This window comes from Heptranchias perlo, chromosome 38 (genome assembly GCF_035084215.1).
Source record: "Heptranchias perlo isolate sHepPer1 chromosome 38, sHepPer1.hap1, whole genome shotgun sequence".
Lineage (NCBI taxonomy): Eukaryota > Metazoa > Chordata > Chondrichthyes > Hexanchiformes > Hexanchidae > Heptranchias > Heptranchias perlo.
Window position 1 is genome coordinate 10,271,633 of NC_090362.1, and position 27,778 is coordinate 10,299,410.

Genomic DNA, 27,778 nt, shown 5'->3' on the forward strand with positions numbered 1-27,778 from the left:
CACCAGATGCATGGTGATACAGTGAAACCCTGTCTCATTAAGAAAGTTGAAAAAAACATGTATGGCCAAGTGGTGGATTACACTTTGCACATGGGAAATCCTAACACTCTAATAAAAGCTTGACTGCCCTTCTCACAGTGATATGTTAGGTCCACAGGAAAGGTTATGAGCTGGGTAGCTTGTGCAAACAATGCATCGGTAGACAGTCGATTCATGGATGTTACACATGTCCCCCGATATGACCTGAAAATAGCCAGAGACACAGAACTTTAGTGCTACTTTGATTTTTACTGACATGAGCAATCAGTGCCTCAGGTAGAAGTGGGTTCCAGGGCCGGGACAAGCAGGTGGCACAATTACTGTATTGCCTCATAAGAGAAATGCAGCTTTCCTAAGCCTCAAGAGGGATGGGTACTTGCAGGTAGGTGCTGTACGCCTCCTATTATGCTTGATCAGCCTGGCTTCCCTGTGTTGCTCCTCCTGGTCGTCTTCATAGCACAGGTAAAAGGGGATCCCGAAGGGCAACACCACTGACTCCAGTGGTGAATACTAAAAGTGAAATAAATTGAAGTACCAAGAGCAATGCTGAAACCAATCAGCAAGGCCGAGAAACCACAAAAAAATGTTTTCAGCAGCAAAGTAGAAACTAATACAGAATCTTCAGAAGGTAGCCCTTAATATCCACTTCTGCTAGTCTGCAGCTACCTAGCAATCTTTTATACTCGTATTTATTTAGAAGGTGGGTTACTGGCAGTAAGAGAAGGAAATTCAATGTGGGACATGAAAGGACCATAAGTGTCTTGCATGTGGTGGCCAGTATTTCAGTAGGTGTTCATGCCCACTGACATCACATTTGGAGGAGGTTTTTTTATATGTCAGGATTCAGTGCTATGCCTCCTTAATCTAGTTTCCTCTTCCAGTCATGTGATATCTGCCTGAAAATGTTTGGAAACACAAGAATCGTCTAGGCCCTAGTATCAGTATTAAGCATTCCCAGGTCAGGTAAGTAAGAGGGAAAGAAACAAGAAAGAACTTACATTTATATAGTGCCTTTTCCAAAGGACATCCCAAAGTGCTTTTCAGCCAATGAGGTAATTTTTGAAGTGTAGTCACTGTCGTAATGGGAAACGCAGCAGCCAATTTGTGCACAGCAAGATCCCACAAACAGCAATGTGATAATGACTGGATAATCTGTTTTAGTGATGTTGATTGAGGGATAAATATTGGCCAGGACACCGCGGAGAACTCCCCTGCTCTTCTTTGAAATAGTGCCATAGGATCTTTTACGTCCACCTGAGAGGGCAGATGGAGCATCAGTTTTACGTCTCATTCGAAAGACGGCACCTCTAACAGTGCAGCACTCCTTCAATATTGCACTGGAGTGTCAGCCTAGATTTTGTGCTGAAGACTCTAGAGTGGGACTTGAACCCACGACCTCTGACCCAGAGGTGAGTGCGCTACCAGTGAGCCATGGCTGACAATTACAGCACAGCTCCCTCTACACTGCCCCGTTCAGCACTTCAGGGGAGGTGCAACATGGGTTACATGTAGAATAAAGTTGAACCTTTTTACAAATTGCTAAGAATATAGCAGTGGATATTTTGTAGTGCATATGAACTGATCTTTTATCTATACCATCATATACTGTTAACTCTTACTTGATTTCTCCCAGCAATGAAAGCAACCGAGGCTGGGGGAGTTCTGAGGCAGCCACACGTGCCAGAATGCCAAAGAGTCGCTCACCCATTACTAAATCCATGGGAGTTACCTGTTACAGATTAAAAGAAAAATAACGTGCTTTAACCTAAGTATATTAAGGACATTACCAATAAATACTTTCACATCATATTGGTACAAGGTGCTGATGAAGGTCCTAATGAAAATAATGGGAAGAAATGTGTTGCTCTAATGCAGAAGCAGACAATTGTAAACATTTCAGTCATCCTTCCACCCAAACTAGTGATAAGCAATGTTTATACAAACGCATGAAAATACTTTAACTTATGCACGTACTCTATAACATCAAAGTGTTAACCAAAGATTCCATTACAACTCTAGAACAGTTTCATAGTATCATACAGCACAGAAGGAGGCCATTCGGCCCATCGTGCCTGACCTGGCTCTTTAAAAGAGCGATCCAATCAGTCCCACTCCCCTGCTCTTTTTCCATAGCCCTGTAAATTTTTCTCCTTCAAGTATTTATCCAATTTCCTTTTGAAAGTTACTATTAAATCTGCTTCCACCATCCTTTCAGACAGTGCATTCCAGATCATAACAACTCGCTGCGTAAAAAAAATGTTTCCTCATGTCCCCTCTGGTTCTTTTGCCAATCATCTTAAATCTGTGTCTTCTGGTTACCGACCCTTCTGCCACTGGAAACAGTTTCTCCTTATTTACTCAGCAAAACCGTTCATGATTTTGAACACCTCTATCAAATTTCCCCTTAACCTTCTCTGCTGTAAGGAGATCAACTTCAGCTTCTCCAGTCTCACCAAATAACTGAAGTCCCTCATCCCTGGTATTATTCTAGTAAATCTCTTCTGCACCCTCTCTAAGGCCTTGACATCCTTCCTAAAGTGTGGTGCCCAGAACTGAACACAATATTCTAGCTGAGGCATAACCAGTGTTTTATAGGGATGATATAGGGGATGGTGAAAAAGTTACATTGATTTTTTTTTAAATGTGTTTATGAATTAGAAGGGAACTGTTACTCTACTAGGAATATATTTTGACTGCCAAACAGTGGAGAAGAGTTAGAGAAAAAGATATCTAGGCAAATGAGAAAAAATCCAGGAACAATAAAGCCAAAATAATGGGTGACTAATTATCGAAAGGTAGATGGGGTAAAAATAATGCAAAGGGCAAAAATGAGTCAGTTTATACAATGTCTCTAAGATTGCTTTCTAAATTAGTACATTTTTAATCCAACAAGGAAAAAGGCAATGCTGGATCCAGTTTTAGGAAATTATGTGGGCGAAGTAGGTAAAGCAAGGGTCAGGGAACATCTAGAAAGTAGTGATCATAACATATCTAGGTTCGACATAGGAGCTGAAAAGGAGAGGGAGCCGTTAAAGATAAAGGTAGTTGACTCGAAAGAAAAGCTAATTTTAATCAGCTAAAAAGAGAACTCGTGGAGGTTGTACAGATTACCACTGTATACTTCCCTCAGACTGGAGGGAAGTATACAGTGGTGTTCCCCATGGGTCAGTATTAGGATAAATATATTTTGATATATATTAATGGCCTGGAATTGGGTAGAGGGTATAATTTCAAAGTTTGCAGATGACACAAAACTCAGAAATGTAGTAAACAATGTGGAGGATAGTAACAGACCTCAGGAGCACACAGACTCGTGAAATGGGCAGACACATGGCAGATGAAATTTAACGCAGAGAAGTGTGAAGTGATACCTTTTCGTAGGAAGAATGAGAGGCAATGTAAACTAAATGGTACAATTTTAAAGGAACGCTTTTGATAGTGTAAATAAGGAGAAACTGTTTCCAGTGGCAGAAGGATTGGTAACCAGAGGATACAGGTTTAAGGTGATCGGCAAAAGAGCCAGAGGCAACATGAGGAAACATTTTTTTTAACGCAGTGAGTTGTGGTGATCTGGAATGCACTGCCTGAAAGGGTGGTGGAAGCAGATTCAATAGTAACTTTCAAAAGGGAATTGGATAAATACTTGAAGGGAATAAATTTAGAGGGCTATGGGGAAAGAGCAGGGGAATGAGACTAATCGGATAACTTTCAAAGATCCGACACAGGCACGATGGGCCAAATGGCCTCCTCTTGTGCTGTACCTACTATGGTAATCTGGAAATAAAAATTGCTAAGTAAGAAACTGCTATGGGAAACATTCAAAAACAGATCAGTGGTGTACAGATATGACAAAGTAGAGCAGCAAAAAGACTTGGGGTTTAGATATACAGATCTTCAAAAGTGAGAGGACAATTTGATAAAACTGTTTTAAAAAAGCATATGGGACCCTAGGTTTATAAATAACGATATAGAGAACAAAAGAAGAGGTAATGCTCAACACTATACAAATCATTGGTTACGTTGCAGTTAGAATATTGTGTTCAGTTTTGGGTGACTTACTTGAGGAAGGATGTAAAGGCCATGAAGAGGGTGCAGAAGGAATCCACTAATTTAATACCAGTGATGCTAGGCTTTAGTTATCTTAGAGACTTGATAAGTTTGTGTTATTTTCGTTAGAGCTGAGGTGGTTAAGAGGTGAACTGATAGAAGTCTTCAAGATTATGAAGAATTATGATAAGTCAAATAGCAATAGATTATTGTTTTGCCAAACAGTGGAAACAATGAGAGCGAACAATTTTAAGATAATCACAAAAAGAATTAAAGGCGAGCTGGGAAAAAATTCTCTATGCATGGGGTGGTTAGAGCAGGGAATTCTCTGCCACAAACTGTTGTTAAGGCAAAGGTCATAAATTGTTTTATAAGGAAATCAGATATTTGTTTGAAAAAGAGGAACATTAAAAGGATATGGGGAGAAGGCAGGAAAGTGGGATTAGACTAGGTTGCTCATATGGAGAAAAACACTGCAGAAATTTGACAGACCTAATGGCATGTTTCCGTGTTGTAACATTCTATGATTCTAAAACAACAGGCAGTCCCATGAATACATCCCTGTGGTATAATACAAAAATGCTAATAAATATCAAACTTTTCACCTTCAAGAGTGGGCAGGTTAAAGGAATCACAAAAATAAAAGACATGCTCAACTCCTTCAAAGAATTAAAAAGCCAGTTTAATAGCTTCAGAATCTGATTTCTCTGGATACCTCAAATCAGGGAAACAACAACTGGCATTTATATAGCACCTTTAATGTAGATGAATGTCCCAAAGCGTAATTAAACAAATTAACGCTGAGTCAAAGAAGGAAATATTAGGAAGGGTGACCAAAAGCTTGTTCAAAGAGGTGGGTTTTAAGAAGGGTTCAGAGAGGAAATTCCAAGTTTCAGAGAGGAAATTGTTGGCCTGGGTGGCTGAAGGCAAGTCCACCTTTGGTGTGGCGAAGGGGGTGACGATGCAGAAGAAGCTGGAGTTAGAGGAATGGAGAGTTCAGAGTGGAGGTGGTGGGGTGGGGGAGTTGCAGCACTAATGTAGGTTAGAGTTAGAGAGGGGCCAGGCCATGGAGGGTTTTAAACACGAGGATGAGAACTTTAAATCAGACACGTTGGGGAACCAGAAGCCAATAAAGGTCAGCGAGGAGAGGGGTGATGGGTGAACAGGGCTTGATGTGGGATAGATATAGACAGCAGAATTTTGGACGAGATGAAGTTTATAGGTGGGTGCAGGATGGAAGGCTGGCTAAAAGAGCATTGCAATATAGGGATGGATGAGGGTTTCAGCAGAAGGGTTGAGGGAGCAGAGTGGACGATATTATGGAGTAGAATTTGGCATTAATGTAAGCCAGAACATAAAATCTCCCATGAATCAGCACAATCAAGGCAGCAAAAGGAATAAGAAGAGTGGGATTGACAGGAAATGAGCCATTCTTCAACTTTTTAAACTAATTGATAATTTCTGCAGTGGCAGGGCAAACCTGTGGCTTCAATTGACTGCTGGTCAGGTGATTAATGTTCCAGTCATGTGACCACGGGTACTTGTGCTCCCAAGAATCTGGACGCAACGTGATGAACCCCCAAACGAGTGCAGTCAGCGGAAACTCGCCTTTCTGACCTGGGGGCATGGCCAGTTTAGTGGGTGGGAGTTCAGGCAAAGACTGCTGAACAAGCTTAAAAAATCGCGGATATGTGGGCATAATCTGGTGATGGGTGCAACTCATGCTTAAAATTCTGCAATCTTTTGCGCTATTTGATTTGGTTCTGTCCAGATTAAGTTGTTTTCTGGGTGGAAATCATGCTGAAACTCCTGGCCATTAATTTCAGAATTCTTATCCTGGACTATAAATCCCTCCATGGCCTTACCCAACCTTAGTTCTGTGATCTGCCACAGTCCTATATCCCATCCTGAATGCTCCATTTCTCTGACTCTGGCTTTTTATGCAGCTTCCCCCTCCTCCCTTTGCCGCACCATTGGTGACGGAGCCTACAGCTACCTTGGTCTCATTCTTTGAAACTCCCTCACTAAACCTCTCTACCTCTGTCTCTTCAAAAATCCCCTCGAGACCCATCACTTTCACCAGGCTTTTGGTCCCCCTTCTAATCTTTCTCTTCCTGGCTTGGCACCTGTTCTCTTACACCTATTTGTGAAGCACCTTGGGGTTTTTTTTACATTAAAAGTACTACATAAATGCAAGCTGTTATTGCTGTTGATGTCAGAAAACACTTCTTCACACAGAGTGATTAATACTTGAAATGATCTCTGGGTAGGATAGAGGAGGCAAATACTTTGGAATGATTTAAAAATCAGTTGAATACTGTGATGGGGAACCATAGCTTTCTGTGGATGGATGAGCTCAATGGGCTGAATAACCTCCCTCATCTGTCCTTATATCTGTGGAGCTTATACACCTATTTCAAGTTCACTGACCATTTTAGGTAAGAATGATTGCCATTAAGCAATACAAGATAAAAACTTTTAATGGTCTAAAAAGCTTTAAAACTACCTTTAAAGCCACTAAATTACTTCTAGTTGCCATGTTTTAGATGTTGGTGGCCAAATGACTGCTACATTGAGAGCTGCAATCCTGTTCTCAACTAAAAATAATGCCCGGTGGATACAAAGTTCTATGAAAGAAAGAACGAACTTGCATTTATATAGCGTCTTTCATAACCTCAGGACAACCCAAAGCGCGTCACAACCAATGAAGTACTTTTGAAGTGTAATCACTGTTGTAGGGAAACGTGGCAGCCAATTTATGCACAGCAAGATTCCACAAACAGCAATGGGATAATGACCATATCATCTGTTTTAGTGATGTTGGTTGACGGATAAATATTGGCTGACGGATAAATGTTGGCCAGGACACCGGGAGAGCTCACCTGCTCTTCTTCGAAATAGTGCTATGTGATCTTTTACGTCCACCCGAGAGGGCAGACGAGGCCTCGATTTTACATCTCATCCAAAAGACGGCATCTCCGACTGTGCAGCACTCCCTCAGTACTGCACTGGAGTGTCAGGCCAAATTATGTGCTCAAGTCGCTGGAGTGGGACTTGAACCCACAACCTTCTGACTTGGAGGGGAGAGAGTGCTACCCACTGAGCCACGGCTGACATCTGATCCAAACTTCAACTGATCCAATAGCGTGTGCTGTTCATTATCTGACCGAATTACAAAGGTTTTATTGTTCTGTTGCGAAAGAATGAGAGAATGTGTGCCACAGAATTCCACACTTTCTTGCTGCACGCTCTCCACAGGACTGAGTACATTGAGTGTAACTGTGCTGTTTTAATTGGTACAAATGTATTTTTAGAATAGAATTATAGTTTGTTAAGTAAAATGATTATTGGACTTCTGACTAACCATGTCCCATGCTGTTCGTTATTTCTCCTTGCAAGTGTTGTAAAATATCTCAGGTAAGCACATTATACAAATAATTATTCACTTTACTTTTACAACTAAAAGCCTGTGTTTTTTTTAAAACAGTAAACCGACTCTAGTCAATTTTTACGACGTATGATTCTTTACAATGTAAACCTTTCGGGGCAGTTATTAAAAATGTGCTGATTTACAGGGTCACGGAGAAAAGTATTGACGAATCTGTGTGATTAGAGTACACCATGAAATATAATTGGTTCCAATAATCTGACAATAAAATGTAACTCTTTAGCAATTTAAACCACATGGCTGGATTGTTGCCCATCTGGGGGAGCCCTAAACTCCATGCACTGCAGGGTATACAGCCCCACGCTCCAGTAGCATCTCTGCCCCATTTCCAAAGTTTTCTTTTCTTCTTTGTGTTGATCCAACACTTGTTAAAATTTCACAGACGTGACTGGCATTTTACGGTTGTGATGCATACGCCCCACTCATTCAACATTTTCCCAAACAACTTTAAGATTACAGTGCATAACTGACATTCATTATTCTGTGTGCTAGTTGGCAGTGAGAATATTCAGATATTCAGTGTCTGGCAGTGCAAGTTTTAGAATAGAACATAACAACTCAACTCTTTCTTAAAGTGCTGCCTGGGTTTGTGTAGCAGTGATTTTTCCTACAACACCATTTAACCCATTGACCCAGAGGTCGTGGTCCATATGTACCAATGATAAAGGTAGAAAGAGGGATGAGGCCCTGCAGGCAGATTTTAGGGAGCTAGGAAAGAGACCAATAAGCAGGACCTCAAAGGTAGTAATCTCCGGAATACTCCCAATGCCACGTGCTAGTAATTACAGAAATAGGAGGGTAGTACAGATGAATGTGTGGCTGGAGAGATGGTGCAGGAGGGAGGGCTTTAGATTCCTGGGGCATTAGGACCAGTTCTTGGGGAGGTGGGACCTGTACAAGCCAGACGGGTTGCACCTCAACCTCACAGCCCAGCAGATCCCTCACTCTACCATTACCAACAAGCCAGGGGATCAACCCTGGTTCAATGAGGAGTGTAGAAGAGCATGCCAGGAGCAGCACCAGGCATACCTAAAAATGAATGCCAATCTGGTGAAGCAACAACACAGGACTACATGCTTGCTAAACAATGGAAAGCAGCATGCTTTAGACAGAGCTGAGCTATCCCACAACCAATGGATCAGATCAAAGCCCAGCAGTCCTGCCACATCCAGTCGTGAATGGCGGTGGACAATTGAACAACTAACGGGAGGAGGAGGCTCCGTGAACATCCCCATCCTCAATGATGGCAGAGCTCAGCACGTGAGTACAAAAAACAAGGCTGATTCGTTTGCAACTATCTTCAGCCAAAAGTGCCGAATGGATGATCTATCTTGACCTCCTCCCAAGATCCCCACCATCACAGAAGCCAGTCTTCAGCCAATTCGATTCACTCCACGCGATATCAAGGAACAGCTGAGTGCATTGGATACAGCAAAATCTATGGGCCCTGACAACATCCCGGCTGTCGTGCTGAAGACTTGTGCTCCAGAACTAGCCGCACCTCTAGCCAAGCTGTTCCAGTATAGCTACAACACTGGCATCTACCCGACAAAGTGGAAAATTGTCCAGGTATGTCCTGTACACAAAAAGCAGGACAAATCCAATCCGGCCAATTACCGCCCCATCAGTCTACTCTCAAACATCAGCAAAGTGATGGAAGGTGTCGTTGACAGTGCTATCAAGTGGCACTGGGTATCCTGCGGCGAGTGTCTTACCTCCTGACTCCCCAAAGGCTTTCCACCATCTACAATGATGAATGCAGCTCCAATAACACTCAAGAAGCTCGACACCATCCAGGACAAAGCAGCCTGCTTGATTGGCACCCCATCCACCACCTTAAACATTCACTCTCTCCACCACTGGTGCACTGTGGCTGCAGTGTGTACCATCCACAGGATGCACTGCAGCAACTCGCCAAGGCTTCTTCGACAGCACTTCCCAAACCCAGGACCTCTACCACCTAGAAGGACAAGGGCAGCAGGCGCATGGGAACAACACCACCTGCACGTTCCCTCCAAGTCACATGTCATCCTGACAAGGAAATATATCACCATTCCTTCATCGTCACTGGGTCAAAATCCTGGAACTCCCTACCTAACAGTGCTGTGGGAGAACCTTCACCACACAGACTACAGCGGTTCAAGAAGGCGGCTCACCACCACCTTTTCAAGGGCAATTAGGGATGGGCAATAAATGCTGGTCTTGCCAGCAATGCCCACATCCCATGAATGTATAAAAAAAAACCTCAACAGGACCAGGACCAATATCAAAGCGGGGAGGTTTGCTAGTGCTGTTGGGGAGGGTTAAACTAGCTTGGCAGGGAGATGGGAAACTGAGCGCAGATTCAGAAGGGAGAGAAGCAAAGCTGGAAACGGAAGGCAGAAAATTAGCAAGCGAGTTTGGAAGGCAGAGGAAACAATGGCTAAAAAATAGATAACAAAAGAGTTTGGCAGTGCTTATTGGTATAAACTTCAATGCAAGGAGTCTAGTGAATAAGGAAGATGAGCTGAGGGCACAGATAGACACGTGGAAGTATGATATCATAGCTATTACTGAAATATGGCTTAAAGAGGGGCAGAAATGGCAGTTCAACATTCCTGGTTACTGGGTTTTCAGACGAGATAGAGAGGGGGATAAAGGAGGAGAAGGCAGGTCGCAATATTGGTTAAAGAAACAATTACAGTTATGAGGAGGGATAATATGTTAGAAGGATCATCAACTGGGGCCATATGGGTGGAACTAAAGAACAAAAAAGGGGCAATCAAACTGCTGGGAGTGTACTATAGACCCCCAAACAGTCAGAGGGAGATAGAAGAGCAAATATGTTGGCAAATTTCTGAGAAGTGCAAAAACAATAGGGCAGCAACAGTAGGGGATTTCAAATACCCTAATATTAACTGGGATAGAATCAGTGTAAAAGGTATAGAGGGTGCAGAATTCTTAAAACGCATTCAGGAGTACTTTTTTAGTCAGTACGTAGCAAGCCCAACAAGAGGGGGGCAGTTCTGGACTTAGTTTTAGAGAATGAAGCTGGGCAGGTGGAAGGGGTATCAGTGGGAGAGAATTTTGGTGATAGTGATCATATTTCAGTTAGATTTAGCATAGTTATGGAAAAGGACAAAGACAGACCCGGAGTAAAAGTTCTCAATTGGGGAAAGGCCAATTTTACTAAGCTGAGATGTGATTTAGCATAAGTGGACGGGAAACAGCTACTTGAAGGTAAATCAGTGTCAGAGCAGTGGGAGGCATTCAAGGAGGAGATAGTTAGGGTTCAGAACAAATATGTTCCCACAAAGAAAAAGGGTGGGACTCCCAAATCTAGAGCCCCCTGGACGTCAAGGAGCATACAAAGTAGGAAAAGGCAAAAAAGGGAAGCTTATGTCAGATACCGAGAGCTCAATTCTGCAGAAAGCCTAGAGGAGTATAGAAAGTGCAGGGGTGAAATTAAAAAAAGAAATTAGGAAAGCAAAGAGAGGGCATGACAAAATGTCGGCAAGTAAAATCAAGGAAAACCCAAAGATGTTTTATAAATACATAAAGAGCAAGAGGATAACTAAGGAAAGAGTAAGGGCCTATTAGAGACCATAAAGATAACCTGTGCATGGAGGCGGAAGACGTGGGTATGGTTCTTAATGAATACTTCGCATCTGTCATCACAAAAGAGGGGGACGATGCAGACATTGTAGTTAAGGAGAAGTGTGAATTATTGGATGGGACAAACATAGTGAGAGAGGAAATATTAGGGAGATTAGCACTTTTGAAAGTGATAAATCGCCAGGCCTGGATGAAATGTATCTCAAGATGTTAAGAGAAGCAAGGGAGGAAATAGCGGAGGCTCTGGCCATCATTTTCCAATCCTTTCTGGTTATAGGCGTGGTGCCGGAGGACTGCTAACGTTGTATCGTTGTTTAAAAAGGGAGAAAGGGATCGACCGAGTAATTACAGGCCAGTCAGCCTAACCTCGTTGGTGGGCAAATTATTGGAAATAAATCTGAGGGACAGTATTAATCGTCATTTAGAAAGGCACGGATTAATCAAGGAGAGTCAGCATAGATTTGTTAAGGGGAGGTCGTGTCTGACTAACTTGATTGAATTTTTTGAGGAGGCAACAAGGAGGGTCGAAGAAGAGCAGCGCGTTTGATGTAGTCTACATGGAATTTAGTAAGGTTTTTGACAAGGTCCCACATGGCAGACTGATCAGAAAAGTAAAAGCTTATGGGGAAGCCAAGGGAAAGTGGCAAGTTGGATCCAAAATTGGCTCAGTGGCAGGAAACAAAGGGTAATGGTCGACAAGTGTTTTTATGACTGGAAGGCTGTTTCTAGTGGGGTTCCGCAAGGCTCAGTAATAGGTCCCTTGCTTTTTGTGGTCTATATCAATGCTTTAGACTTAAATGTAGGGGGCATAATTAAGAAGTTTGCAGATGATAGAAAAATTGTCCATGTGGTTCATAGTGAGGAAGAAAGCTGCAGACTGCAGGAAGATATCAATCGACAGGTGAGGTGGTCAGAAAAGTGGCAAATGGAACTCAATCTGGAGAAGTGTGAGGTAATACATTTGAGAAGGGTAAACAAGGCAAGGGAATACACAATAAATGGTAGGATACTGAGATGTGTAGAAAAACAGAGGGACCCTGGAGTGCATGTCCACAGATCCCTGAAGGTAGCAGGACAGGTAGATAAGGTGGTTAAGAAGGCATACATGATTCTTGCCTTTATTAGCTGAGGCACAGAATATAAGAGCAGGGAGGTTATGCTAGAATTGTATAAAACACTACATAAGAACATAAGAACATAAGAAATAGGAGCAGGAGTAGGCCAATCGGCCCCTCGAGCCTGCTCCGCCATTCAATAAGATCATGGCTGATCTGATCCTAACCTCAAATCTAAATTCATGTCCAATTTCCTGCCCGCTCCCCGTAACCCCTAATTCCCTTTACTTCTAGGAAACTGTCTATTTCTGTTTTAAATTTATTTAATGATGTAGCTTCCACAGCTTCCTGGGGCAGCAAATTCCACAGACCTACTACCCTCTGAGTGAAGAAGTTTCTCCTCATCTCAGTTTTGAAAGAGCAGCCCCTTATTCTAAGATTATGCCCCCTAGTTCTAGTTTCACCCATCCTTGGGAACATCCTTACCGCATCCACCCGATCAAGCCCCTTCACAATCTTATATGTTTCAATAAGATCGCCTCTCCTTCTTCTGAACTCCAATGAGTAGAGTCCCAATCTACTCAACCTCTCCTCATATGTCCGCCCCCTCATCCCCGGGATTAACCGAGTGAACCTTCTTTGTACTGCCTCGAGAGCAAGTATGTCTTTTCTTAAGTATGGACACCAAAACTGTATGCAGTATTCCAGGTGCGGTCTCACCAATACCTTATATAACTGCAGCAATACCTCCCTGTTTTTATATTCTATCCCCCGAGCAATAAAAGCCAACATTCCGTTGGCCTTCTTGATCACCTGCTGCACCTGCATACTAACTTTTTGATCTTCTTGCACTAGGACCCCCAGATCCCTTTGTACTGCAGTACTTTCCAGTTTCTCGCCTTTAAGATAATAACATGCTCTCTGATTTTTCCTGCCAAAGTGCATAACCTCACATTTTCCAATATTGTATCGCATCTGCCAAATCTCCGCCCACTCACCCAGCCTGTCTATATCACCCTGTAGGTTTTTTATGTTCTCCTCACTCTCCACTTTCCCTCCCATCTTTGTATCATCTGCAAACTTTGATATGTTACACTTGGTCCGTTCCTCCAAATCGTTAGGCCACAGCTGGAATACTGCATACAGTTCTGGTGACCACATCACAGGAAAGATGTGATTGCACTAGAGAGGGTACAGAGGAGATTTACGAGGATGTTGCCAGGGCTGAAGAATTTTTTGCTATGAGGAAAGATTGGGTAGGCTGGGGTTCTTTTCTTTGGAACAGAGGAGGCTGAGAGGAGATTTAATTGAGCTGTATAAAATTATGAGGGGCCTAGATAGAGTGGATAGGAAGGGCCTATTTCCCTTAGCAGAGAGGTCAATAACCAGGGGGCATAGATTTAAAGTAGAGTTAGAAGGATTAGAGGGGAGTTGAGGAGAAATTTTTTCACCCAGGGGGTGGTGGGGGTCTGGAACTCACTGCCTAAAAGGATGGTAGAGGCAGAAACCCTCATCACATTTAAAACGTATTGGATATGCAACTGAAGTGCCGTAACCTACAAGGCTATGGACCAAGAGCTTGAAAGTAGGATTAGGATGGATAGCTGTTTTTCGGCTGGCACAGACACGATGGACCGAATGGCCTCCTTCTGTGCCGTAAATTTCTATGATTCTATGACCTACTGAATATGCTTCAGAGCAGAACAGTATGTCAATCGAATTTCATTATTTTATACCTAACCAAAATAAAGTTCTTGACACAATTTAAATGTTGAAACTTACATTGAGAAATACAAATTACAGGCTGATCCTATCCCAGCCACAATGGTACAGACATGATCTGTGACAGCTTAAGAAGCTTTTTCAGCCAGTGTTGCATCAGGCTTCAATCTTAGTGTCATTCTAGGAATCTAATACGACAGCTTAGCCGGTGAGGAGGGTGAACAGGATAATCATGGCACCTCAAATGCTCTGGCATCATATTTGTTTAGTTACTATGGGAAATAAAAATATGGCAGAGATAAGAGCAGCAGAAGGTGATCTTACCACCACATAAATGGAATTTTCTAAACTTAGAACAAAAAATGGACTGATAAGTTATCAGATTCCAGATTGTGTTGGGGCAGGAATGCTGACAGAGGGCACAAAGGCTTCTTTTCAAATCTGTAATTATGAAAGCAAACATAAAATTTATAAAATAAATGCATCCCTTTGCCGCCAACCAATCTATGCCACAAAAGCAAACAAAGGACATGTAACCTTACAGACTCTAAAATAGAGGCTGCATTGGTATAAATTTTACCCCGTCCCACCATAACACTTCACGTCACATCCCAGGTTTACATGCCCTCAATGTGCAATGCTTCCTCTGGGGTCCGTGGTAAATAACGATTCCACATACATTTTTAGACAAACACTAATTTCAAGAAAAGTATAATTTTGTGATAAAGAGCAACTTCCATTACTTTCTATACCAGATAGAATTGGTGAACATCAGGGTGACACAAAACCAATGGCCGGGTTTCTCACAAACTACATGAACACGTTTGAAGTTAAATTGTGGCAAAGGCAGAAAAAAAAGTAACTTTGTGGCCTCTTGCCTCATTCAAATTGTGTTTACAGAGAGGGACAAATAGACAGATAACATGAGGTGTTGAGTCAGAGAGAAGCAGAGAGATAGAGAGAGAGACAGACAGATATTAACCAACCAACAAAAAAACAGAACAGACAGACAGACAGAATGTAACAGTGAGATTGAGAGGCTAGTCTCTGTATCAAGACAGTGAAAATAACTGGAGTTGTTGTCTATCTTTCAGGAAACGTTGGAATTTACTCTTAGAAGCTATAAGAATGTTGCAGATATAGTATTATGTTTAGAGGGCAGTTCTATTGGATGGTTTGATATTACAGGTTTGTAATATGCTACTCAGGCAAACAACTGGGACCAGTTCTGGGGCAGGAGGGATCTGTACAAGATGGATGGGTTGCACTCTAACAGGGCTGGGACCAATGTCCTCACGGGAAGGTTAACTAGTGCTATGCAGAGGGGTTTAAACTAATTTGGCTGAGGGAGGGGAACCAGGATGATGCATCAGAGAGGAGAAACAAAGTGCATAGAGGACTGGGACAACAAACAGCATTAGAATAAAGAGTAGTCCAGAAAGAGGAAGGATCAGACAGGGGAGCAAAGCAAAGCAGACCAAGGCGGGTTTGGAGTGCATATACGTAAATACACGGAGCGCGATAAATAAGGTTGGTGAGCTGCAGGCACAAGTAGCCACATGGGATTATGATATAGTAGCAATAATGGAGACAAAGGCAGGACTAAGAACTTAAAATTCCTGGCTGCAATTATGAAGGAATAGGGAAGGAAGAAAAAAAGATGTGGGTGGTGACAGTATTTATCAAAGATACTGTTACAATCCTGGTAAGGAATGATATGCTTGAGGATTCAAAGACAGAATCTATTTGGTTAGAAATTAAGGAACAATAAAGGAGCTATCACCGAATATTAGGAAGGAGATGCAGGAGCAAATCTGCAAGCAGATTTCAGAAAAATGTAAAAACAATAGAGTCGTGATGGTGGGAGACTTCAATTATCCCAATATAAAGGGCAAGGAAGAGGAGGAATTCCTGACATGTGTACAGAAGAATTTTCTTGATCAGTATATTTCCAGCCAACAAGAACGGAAGCAGTGCTGGATCATGTTCTGAGGAATCAAGTGGAGCATGTTTCAGTGCGAGAGCATTTGGGGAAACAGTGATCACAATATTAGGTTTAGTTTACTTATGGAAAAGTACAAGGAAAAAAATCACATGTGAAAATACTCAACTGGAGGAGGCCTAATTTCAGTGAATTGAAAAGGGATCTGACCCAGGTGGATTGGATTCAAAGACTTGCAGGTAAAACAGTAAATGAGCAATGGAAGGCCTTCAAAGAGAAGATAGTTCAGGTACAGACTACACACATTCCTATGAGGGGGAAAGGAAGGGCATCCAAAGCTAGAGCTCCCTGGGTAACTAAAGATATAGAGGTTAAAATGAAACAGAAAAAGGAGGCTTATGATAAATGTCAGATTCATAATACAGTAGAGAATCAAGCAGAATACAGAAAGTGCAGATGAGAACTGAAAAAAGGAAATAAGAGGGGCAAAGAGAGTATATGAGAAAAGATTAGCGAGTAACATAAACGGGAACACAAGTCTTTTATAAACATATAAATAGTAAAAGGGTAGTCAAAGGGTGGGGCCAATTAGGGAAAAAAAGGAGATCTTCTTGCGGTGGCAAAGGAACTAAATGAGTCCTTTGCATCTGTCTTCACTAAAGAAGAGGATGCTACCAATGTTACAGTAAAGGAAGAGATAGTAGAGAAATTGGACAGGATAAAAATAGATAAAGGAGGTATTTAAAAGGTTGGCAGCGCTCAAAGTAGAAAAGCCACCCTAGGTTGCTGAGGGAAGTAAGGGTGGAAATAACAGAGGCTGTAGTCACAATCTTTCAATTTTCCTTGGATATGGGAGTGCTGCCTGAGGACTGGAGAATTGTAAATGTTACATCCCTGCTCAAAAAAGGGGAGAGGGATAAACCTATAGGCCAGTCAGCCTAACAGTGGTAGTGGGGAAACTTTGAGATATAATAATCCGGGACAAAATTAATCATCACTTGGAAAAAAATGGGTTGCTAAATGACTGCCAGCATGGATTTGTTAAAGGCAAATCGCATCTGACAAACAGGAATGAGTTCTTTGATGTCGTAACGGAGAGGGTTGATGAGGGTAGTGCAGTTGATGTTGTGTATCTGGACTTTCAAAAGATGTTTGATAAAGTACTACATAATAGACTTGTTAGCAAAACTGAAGCCTATGGGATTAAAGGGGCAGTTGCAGCGTGGAAACAAATTTCGCTAAGGGACAGAAAGCAGAGAGTAGTGATGAACGGTTGTTGTTTTTCAGACTGGAGGGAAGGATACAGTAGTATCCCCAGAGAAGTATTTTTAATATATATTAATGACCTGGACGGTTATACAGGGCATAATTTCAAAGTCTGCAGATTACATGAAACTCAGATGTAGTAAACAGTGAGTCGGATAGAAGCAGACTTCAGGAGGATATAGGCAGACTGGTGAAATGGGCAGACACATGGTAGATGAAATTTAATGCAGAGAAGTGTGAAGTGATACATTTTGGAAGGAAGAATGAGGAGAGGCAAATATAAACTAATTGATACAATTTTAGTGGGGGTACAGGAACAGAGGTGTCTTAGGGTTTACGTGCACAAATCTTTGACGGTGGCAGGACAGGTTGAGAGGGCTGTTAAAAAAAGCATATGCAATCCTTGGCTTTATAAACAGAGGCATACAGTACAAACGCAAGGAAGTTATGTTAAACCTTTATAAATCATTGGTTAGGCCTGAGCTGAAGTATTGAGTCCAATTCTGGGCACCACACTTTAGGAAGGATGTCAAGGCCTTGGCGAGGGTGCAGAGGAAATTTACTAGAATGGTGCCAGGGAGGAGGGATTTGAATTATGTGGGAAGATTAGATAAACTGGGATTATTCTCTTTAGAGCAGAGAAGGCTAAGGGGAGGTTTAATAGAGTTCTTCAAAATTTTGAGGGGTTTTAATAGAGTACATGGGGAGAAATTGTTTCCACTGGCAGGAGGGTCGGTAACCAGAGGACGCAGATTTAAGGTAATTGGTACCAGAATCAGAGGGGGGGATGAGGAGAAATATTTTTGTTATGCGAGTTGTTATGATCTGGAATGCACTACCTGAAAGGATGATGGAAGCAGTTTCAATAATAACTTTTAAAAGGGAATATGGTAAATAATTGAAAAGGAAAAATTTGCAAGGCTACGTGGAAAGAGCAAGAGGGTGGGACTAACTGGATAGATCTTTCAAAGAGTTGGCACAGGCTCAATGGGCCCAATGGCCTCCTCCTGTGCTGTATGATTCTAAATCCAATAAGAATTAAGATACTATTGCATTAAAGCAGAATTGTGTGATACTTAGCATGTACTTCTGATGCAGGACAGGGCATGATTATTTGATAAGTATCCAAACACAAACTGTATAGGTATGTGTGGTATCTAGCAAAGTAACAAAAGCAAAATTCAATCCATTAAATAAAATTCCAGAGAGAGACATGCTTACCTCCACACCATTTATTTTTTGGAGACAGAAATGGTTGAGCCTGAAGAGGACATAGTATTTCCAGAGAGTGAAGTTCACCACTGGGTTCCCCTGAGGACTAACAGTTAGTTGGTCTAACCGGCGGCCCAGTGCCAGAGCATTAAACTGCTGCAATTTGTGAAGATTCGTATCTTGGAACTTGAAGTGCTGTCAAAACAATTTCAAAATAATTATAAAACAAGTATGCTGGATTCAAATCTAGGCACAAGATCACTAAACCCAGCTTTTTCATCGAGGTAATTGAAGTTACAAAGAAAATGCATTAACATTGAAGGATCAGTATTAAACAAAACATTTACTGCCAGCAAAATTTGTAATAAAAAGTGAGTGATGTACTTAAAAAGTTAGCATAGGAAAAAACTCAAAAACTAATAAGCAGCCAGTGACAACTTTTCAAAGGAAAGTGTTACTTCAAACTGTGATTGATTGACATGTACTGTGTGTCAGATCATGGTAAGTGTCATAGAGCATCAGGAGGTGAGACTGAACTCGTCATCTCCCAAAGCTGACTTGTAGTGAAATTAAGAACAAAAGTGGTGGAAACGCTCAGCAGGTCAGTCAGCGTCTGTAGAGGAAGGAAAAAGGTTAACGTTTCAGGTCAAATGACACATCATTACAACTAATTCTGAGCAAGGGTCACAAGACCTGAAACATTAACCTTTTTCCGTTCTCCAGAGACGCACAGCAGATCAGGCAGCGTTTATAGCATTTTTGATTTTTAATTCAGTATTTCAACATCTGCAGTATTTTGCTTTGTAACTTGTAGTGTGTGAGGCTCAGAGAGACAAGTGCTTGCCTACAGAGAGGTGTCAAAATGGAGAAATTACACAGCTATTCTCCTGTCAAGGGGTCCTGGCCTGAGCTCTTCTCAATGAGGCCACCTCAGTGCCACTATGATCTACTCTCATTTAGACCATCTCCTACAACCACTCTTTGGGGACCACCTCTTCGCACTGCTTTGAGGAGCTGCCCTGACAGACCCCTGGAGACACCTCATTGAGATGGCAGCTTGAGCCACTATCAGGGGGAGCAGCTTTTAACATTGTTCCAAGCTACTCTCCCAGACACTAGCCAATTGCAGTTCGCTTGACAGCACCACTGAAAAGACACCTGGGAGAAATAGTTAACCAAAAGTTACTTTAAAACCCACTGTAATCCCACAGGATTATATAACAAACTGTAGAATGTGAGGCCAAGCTCTAACACGCTTTAGGGCTTGGAAGACAAAATAAACCATCAAAAGTGAGTATATAAAATTACTGAGCACATTCCCAGGTTTGGTTACTACACTATGCACAGGTTAGCTGTTGAAGTGTATCTTCTGTCATCACTATTAACTTTTCCTACTGATACAATTGTGCCATTAAGGAGCCAGTGGCACTTTTCCCAACACCACTAAAAAACAGATGATCTGGTCATTATCACATTGCTGTTTGTGGGACCTTGCTGTGTGCAAATTAGCTGCCGCTTTTCCTACATTACCACAGTGACTACACTTCGAAAAAAGTTCTTAATTGGCTGTAAAGCGCTTTGGGATGTCCTGAGGTCATGAAAGGCGCTATATAAATGCAAATCTCTCTTATCTTTCTTTATAAGGAAGTGATTTGTCTTGTGTTTTGCTAGTGTGTGATTTAAGAAGCTGCAGGGTTTACTCCCAGTACATGGTTCCTAAACGAGATGTAACAATGGAGAAGCTGAATGGCCTCAGAAATGTTTTTTTTAAAAATTAGTTTTTTTGACAACTTAAGCCATATGAGTTGATTCGACATGAGTGAAGCGCTGAATAAGCAAAAAGCTGTATTTATTATACTGAGGTTAAAATATTTCAGCAGCTACAAAAGAAGATTCCGTTAAAGTTTCACTGTCACATCTCTCAGCTTCCAATCACCATCATTATGGGCCCCATGTTTCACTGTCTCTCTACTAGGAAGTACTTTGTGTCAGTAAAGTACGTAATACTGACTGGGATCACGTTGGGGTGAAGGGGAAATGGTTCCCTTCCTAATGGTTTGTTCTGCAACATTCTAGTACACTTCACCCCTCCTCTCTGTAATGTTGCCACTGTGCTGTTTAGTAAATATCATTTCTGAATTCTTCAGCTTACTTCCACAGCCAGCCGCCTGGAATCTGGCTCAGTCCAGAATCTCTGATTTATACTTTAACCAGAAATGAGAAAAATATATGACCACCTGTGTGTACATTCAAATTGGAACTTACCATCAAAATCCAACTACTGGACATTTCAAATTCAAAACATGGGTTCTCCATTGCCAGGATCAAAGATTAGATGATATGGGTTCGCATCCTACTTTGCCACAAAACCTGCCACTCTCACTCATTAATTCTTCCCTTATACAAAGCTGGAAAATGGGTAAGGAGCTATAAATTGCATGGCCATGCTCTTATCAGTCAGGTTACACACACAGCATGTATCAGGTGCTCTGGCCTCCTCCAAAATCTGGAGCAGCATTGGGGCATGTACAATGCAATGCACACAAATAATAAATAATAGTCAATAATACATCCATATAAGGGAACACTGCTTACTGGACCAAGGGCTGGGACTTATGGTGGGAGGTAGTTATAGGGTGGGATTTGACATGGGTCATGATGGACACTGAATTCTCGGGTAGCGTGTCAGCCTCTGCTGAGAGTGGCCACAGCGTTGACTGACACTACTGCTGAGAGTGACCACAGTATTGAGTGACCACAGCACTGAGTAACATTACTGCTGAGAGAGACCACAGCACTGAGTGACCACAGCACTGAGTGACACAACTGCTGAGAGTGACCACAGCACTAAGTGACACCACTACTGAAAGTGACCACAACATGGAGTGACACACTATTCAAGAAAGGAGGAGGGGAGAAAACATGGAGCTATAGGCCATTTAGCCTGACATCAGTAGTAGGGAAAATGCTAGAATTTATTATTAAGGAAGTGGTAACAGGGCACTTAGAAAATCATAATATGAGTAGGCAGAGTCAACATGGCTTTAAGAATGGGAAATCGTGTTTGACAAATCGATTAGAGTTTTTTGAGGGTGTAACTAACAATATTGTTATGGCGGAAACCAGTGGATGTAATATATTTAGATTTTCAAAAGCATTCGATAAGAGGTTGTTACACAAAATTTGGGCTCATGGGATTGGGGTTAATTAGCACGGACTGAGGATTGGTTAACGGACAGAAAACAGAGTAGAAATAAACGGGTCATTTTCAGGTTGGCAGATTGTAACTAGTGGGATGCCGCAAGGATCGGTGCTCGGGCCTCAGCTATTTACAATCTATATTAATAACTTAGAAGAAGGGACCAAGTGTAATGTATCCATGATTGCTGAAGATACAAAACTAGGTGGGAAAGTAAGCTGTGAGGAGGAGGCAAAGAGTCTGCAAAGGAATAGTGACAGGTTAAGTGAGTGGGCAAGAAGGTGGCAGATGGAGTATAATGTGGGGAAATGTGAGGTTATTCACTTTGGTAGGAAAAATAGAAAAACTGAATTTTTTTTAAATGGTGAGAAACTATTAAATGTTGGTGTTCAGAGGGTTTTGGGTGTTCTTGTACACAAAACACAGAAAGTTGGCCTTTATTGCAAGGGGGTTGGAGTACAAGAGCAAGGAAGTCTTACTGCAATTGTACAGGACTTTGGTGAGACCACACCTGGCGTACTGTGTACAGTTTTGGCCTCCTTACCTAAAGAAGGATATACTTGCCTTAGAGGCGGTGCAACGAAGGCTCACTAGATTGATTCCTCGGATGAGAGGGTTGTCCTATGAGGAAAGATTGAGAATGGGCCTATACTCTCTGGAGTTTAGAAGAATGAGAGGTGATCTCATTGAAACATATAAGATTCTAAGAGGGCTTGACGGGGTAGATGCTGAGATATTGTTTCCCCTGGCTGGAGAGTTTTGAACTAGGGGCCATAGTCTCAGGATAAGGGGTCAGACATTTAGGACTGAGATGGGGAGGAATTTCTTCACTCAGAGGTCGTGAATATTTGGGATTCTCTACCCCAGAGGGCTGTGGATGCTCAGCCACTGAATACATTCAAGACTGAGATTGAAAGATTTTTGGACACTATGGGAATCAAGGGATATGGGTATCGGGAGGGAAAGTGGAGTTGAGGTCAAAGATCAACCATGATCTCATTGAATGGCGGAACAGGCCCAAGGGGCCGTATGGCCTACTCCTGCTCCTGTTTCTTATGTTCTTACGACACCACTGAGACTGGTCCAAGAACATCTTTTTTCGCAATCTAAATTCTAATTTTAAAACCTAATAATTCACCAGGAATCAAGACATCAGTAAAACAACCGTGGAATATTCTTACCAAAATATTTGGAAATTTAATTCTGAATCGCGGTAACACTGGGACAATCTCATCAAAGTCTATGAACATGAAAGAGACAGTGGTGACGGCCCCAGCTGTCTGAACGCCCCAGCCGCGGTCCAGGGACTCCAGTGCACCAAACCCGTACAAGTGCAGTGTGTCTCCTTCCAGCTCCGCCAGGTGAGAGTCTGCGATGGACAATCTTTGCACTGCGCTGGTCAGCATCAAGTCAGGAGACCTGCAGACACATGCACATAAGTTCAATTTCATTATTACTTTGACTTTTATCAAATGATTTTTTTTCCCTCAGCTGTGCAAAGGATATTTATAAAATGACACAGACTAAGGGATCTGTAAAGTTCAGACCTTTGCATTACACTGTTGTTCATCAATGCAAGAAATTAAAATTATTTTATCTTCATATCATAAGATAAAAGCTGAATATTAATTGAATCAAAACAGAATACATTGGAAAAGCACAGTCAGCATCCAAGAGGCAGAGTAAGTTACAATCTCGTAGCTTGGTGTCATCAGTAAATGTTATTTTACAAGTAGATCCCCCACCATCTCATTCACGATGTGGAGATGCCGGTGATGGACTGGGGTTGACAATTGTAAACAATTTTACAACACCAAGTTATAGTCCAGCAATTTTATTTTAAATTCACAAGCTTTCGGAGGCTTCCTCCTTCCTCAGGTGAACGTTGTTGGAAAAATTTCCTGAGGAAGGAGGAAGCCTCCGAAAGCTTGTGAATTTAAAATAAAATTGCTGGACTATAACTTGGTGTTGTAAAATTGTTTACATCTCATTCACAGCAGAGGACCCTAAACAGTCTCTGTGCTCGCTGACAGAGGACCCTGAACAGTCTCTGTGCTCGCTGACAGGGGACCCTGATCAGTCTCTGTGCTCGCTGACAGGGGACCCTGATCAGTCTCTGTGCTCGCTGACAGGGGACCCTGATCAGTCTCTGTGCTCGCTGACAGGGGACCCTGATCAGTCTCTGTGCTCGCTGACAGGGGACCCTGATCAGTCTCTGTGCTCGCTGACAGGGGACCCTGATCAGTCTCTGTGCTCGCTGACAGGGGACCCTGATCAGTCTCTGTGCTCGCTGACAGGGGACCCTGATCAGTCTCTGTGCTCGCTGACAGGGGACCCTGATCAGTCTCTGTGCTCGCTGACAGGGGACCCTGATCAGTCTCTGTGCTCGCTGACAGGGGACCCTGATCAGTCTCTGTGCTCGCTGACAGGGGACCCTGATCAGTCTCTGTGCTCGCTGACAGGGGACCCTGATCAGTCTCTGTGCTCGCTGACAGGGGACCCTGATCAGTCTCTGTGCTCGCTGACAGGGGACCCTGGAATTCCCCAGTCACTGCCTCCAGTCAGAGCATTGTTTTTCTTCTGATCACATTCTGCTTCCTATTACCAAGCTTTGGATATAAAATTAAATTTTACTATCATATTCAATACTTTAAAGGTTTTTCTGGGGTTACACCAAAACCTTATAGCTTGCCAAAGAAAGAAATGGGAGAGCTATCAGCATGGGTTTGGTTTGTTCATGATTAAATTATCTCTTTTTTTGTTTAATGGCTCTTGCTGTTATTAATATGTAAATTGTCTAGCAACTTGTGGCGAGGAAGAGATGCCCCGTGAATTGTGAATCGCCACAAGTTGCCGGACGATTTGCGCCGTTCCCCCATTAGCCTCGTGAAAACGGCAGCTCGACCTCAACCTCCTCGTCAGTTTCATGAAGTTGCTGCATTTTCAAATTAATTGCCAATTAAACTCGCCGCAAAGTTAGGGCTGCTACTTAGCAGCATAAATACCATTTTAGTGACGAAATTTGTGTTCCTGCAATGCTAATCAACCTCTCCAGCCCTGAAAGGGAACAAATGAAACTGCGAGTTTCATTCCTACAGGTAGTCAATTGTTGTTAGAGATTTTTAAAATTTACAATTTAATTTTTTTTTCTTCTGGAGTTCTGACAAAAGGTCTTCGACCTGAAACATTAACTCTGTTGCTTTCTCCACAGATGCTGCCTCACTTGCTGAGCTTTTCCAGCATTTTCTATTTTTATTTCTGATTTCCAGCATCCGCAGTATTTTGCTTTTGATTTTGTTTTTTTACTTTTCCTTGCTGACTCTTCTTTCACTCTTAATCCAATTTTTCTTTCCCTCTCTTTATTTCTATACTTGATTTGACTCTATTCACCCTCTTTCTCCGTCTTTCCACTGTTTCTTTCTCAATACTTAAATCTCATTGGTTAAGGAGATAGATTGTTGGTCCTGTTGTTCACTAAGGCCCCAGATTCCCCGTTGCCCCATTATCAGCTCGCACTTCCACCAATTTACAGGGCAAAAAAATTTCGAGCTTCAGGGTGATGGAAAGGGTTAAGGGGTAAGGGTTACTGGCAGTGACAGCAACAACTTGCATTTATGCACCGCCTTTAATGTAGAAAAATGTTCCAAGGCGCTTCACAGAGGTATAAGGAAATAATGGCCTAGAATTTGCTAGAATGGGGCATGCTCTGGATCTAACCCCAGAACATGCAGTGCAGCACTGGATCTAACCCCAGAATGTATAGCACAGCACTGGATCTAACCCCAGAACATGCAGTGCAGCACTGGATCTAACCCCAGAACGTGCAGTGCAGCACTGGATCTCACCCCAGAATGTGCAGTGCAGCATTGGATCTAACCCCAAAACGTATAGTGCAGCACTGGATCTAACCCCAAAACGTATAGTGCAGCACTGGATCTAACCCCAGAACGTGCAGAGCAGCACTGGATCTAACCCCAGTACGTGCAGTGCAGCACTGGATCTAACCCCAGAACGTACAGTGCAGCATTGGATCTAACCCCAGAACGTACAGTGCAGCACCTGATCCCAGTCCAGAGCAAATCAATTTTCTTTCTATGCTCTTAGGAGCCAAAACAAACAGACCTGAGTTTTGAGAGGCTGGGATTTTCCACTCCTGCCAATCACTACTTTGCCGAAAAGTAGGCACTGCAGAGATGGATTTACATTTAATATCAATTTGTGCAACCCTTGAGTGGATGAAGCATTAAATCTGGCAGTTCCTATTCTAAGTCTCTCAAATTCTGTTCATTTTTTAAACTGTTTCTATTTTCACACTACCAATAGTACTAAGAGGTTTAACATTAAAAAAATGGAATAATTGAAAAAAAATCAAAAAACTGGGGAAGCTGGAAACCTGAAAAAAAATGCTGGAAACATGCAGCAGGTAAGTCAGCATCTAGAATTAACAGATAATTGAAACCTTTTGTAGAAATTTATTACTCACCCACCTGTACCCATCACATCACCACATGCACCCATCTGTACCCATCACAGTGCCACATTGCACCTACCTGAATCCATCACTGCACCCACCTGTACCCATCATTGCACCACACGCACCCACCTGTACCCATCATTGCACCATACGCACCCACCTGTACCCATCACTGTGCCACATTGCACCTACATGTGCCACTCACTGCACCCACCTGTACCCATCATTGCACCACACGCACCCACCTGTACCCATCACTGCACTACACTGCACCCACCCGTACCCATCACTGCACTACACTGCACCCACTCGTACCGCACAGTGCTCATGGTGTCGAAAGGTGGCACAGTATCCTAGTTACACTGACCTTTTAACTGAAAGTTATTCAGGAATTATTTTTTCAGGAACCAAGGTGAAGAACCACTAACAAAGCTCCCCAGAAAAGATGAGATGAGAAGAAACAATTCAGGAAGTAGTGGTTGGGGTTTGAAAGCCTGAAGGCTGTTTGATGAAGGGAAGACTGAGGGAGGTGAGGAATTATACAATTTTGAAGTTCTAGGAATCAGACTGCATAATGAATCCTGATTTCAGCAAAGTGATTATGTAGCGAGGAGGAAGAGCAAGTCTGATGGTCTATTTGGAGATGTGAAGGAACAAGAGAGAAAAGTTCAAAATAACACTGACCACAGTAGCATCAATAAAACAAGAGTGATACAGTGCTAGGATTTTTGTTAGTCAAAAAATACCAGCTTCAAAGTATCCCATCCAAACACTTCAATGAAACTTTTTAAATCAACATAATTTTCCCTACTTTGCCAAAAAATCCAGAGATTTATATGAATGAAAGGAGAATTATTCCACGAGCAGATATACTGGGTTGGCGAGTAGGACAAAGATATTTTACGTGCAACTTGAAAACCAGTGTATCTCTTCAACTGAAATGTGTCTGCTTTGTGTGGTACATGGATTTGTATTGTTCAGTCAAGATATCTACAGAATACAACACACTCATGTAAACGGTAGAGTACACACAGGACGTCAGCCCATACAAACTACCATGCTGTTCACAGGATTACTGCAAAACCAGCAAGGAATTTTGTGATAAGTAATTTTGTTTTGTTTTGAAACTGAAAAAACCACATTTCAGTGTACAAGCAGATAAAATTAAGGTAAACTAAGAATTGTCTTAAAAGGACATCGCTTTGAGAATCAAATCCAATTAATTTTGTTAAAGTAATTTGTCAATTATGTGAAAATTGGTATATGTGAAAATTTTGGACCACTCCGAATACAAAATACTAACATCAACTTGGTATTAATACTGTGCTACACAATGATCCAGCCTGCTGGGATATCATGAGGCCATGTTCGGAAAAGGAGAAAGCATGCACTGGTATGTAGAAGTCTGCAGAGGTAGGGAAGGGCAAGGCCATGGAGAGAATTATGGATGCCAGTGAGGATTTTGAATCTAATCTGTTGGGGATGAGGAGCCAACAGTGACCGGTGAGAACAGAGTGATAGGAGAGCAGTGCGTACTGCAAGTTAGGAGTGGGTGGTGGAATTCTGAACAAATTACAGTTTATGTAGGTTGGAAATTGGGAGGCTGGTGAGAAGAGTGTTGGAGTAGTTGATCTTAAAGGTGATAGAAGCATGTTTGAGGGTTTCAGCAGCAATGGGTGTGAGGTAGGAACAGAAGCAGGCAATATTGTGGCGGTGGAAATGGGTGATCTGGGTGGTAACTAGGATGTGGGGTTCGAAGCTCACCTCAGGGTCAAACTGG

At 42.3% G+C, this 27,778-nt stretch overlaps 1 protein-coding gene across 3 annotated transcripts in view; it reads right to left on the minus strand.

Annotated features, from left to right (window-relative positions):
* LOC137304728 (leucine-rich repeat-containing protein 49-like) overlaps positions 1–27,778 on the minus strand; it is a 238,100-nt gene that overhangs the window by 22,723 nt on the left and 187,599 nt on the right. For all 3 annotated transcript variants that reach the window (XR_010958635.1, XR_010958634.1, XM_067973404.1), the window contains exons 13-15: positions 22,706–22,943; positions 18,335–18,520; positions 1,659–1,768 (exon numbers count right to left, since the gene is read on the minus strand). Coding sequence is in view for 1 of the 3 variants with exons in the window: in XM_067973404.1 (XP_067829505.1) it covers positions 1,659–1,768; positions 18,335–18,520; positions 22,706–22,943 (534 nt within the window). In the remaining 2 variants the exon portion in view is untranslated. The remainder of the gene's footprint in view (positions 1–1,658; positions 1,769–18,334; positions 18,521–22,705; positions 22,944–27,778) is intronic.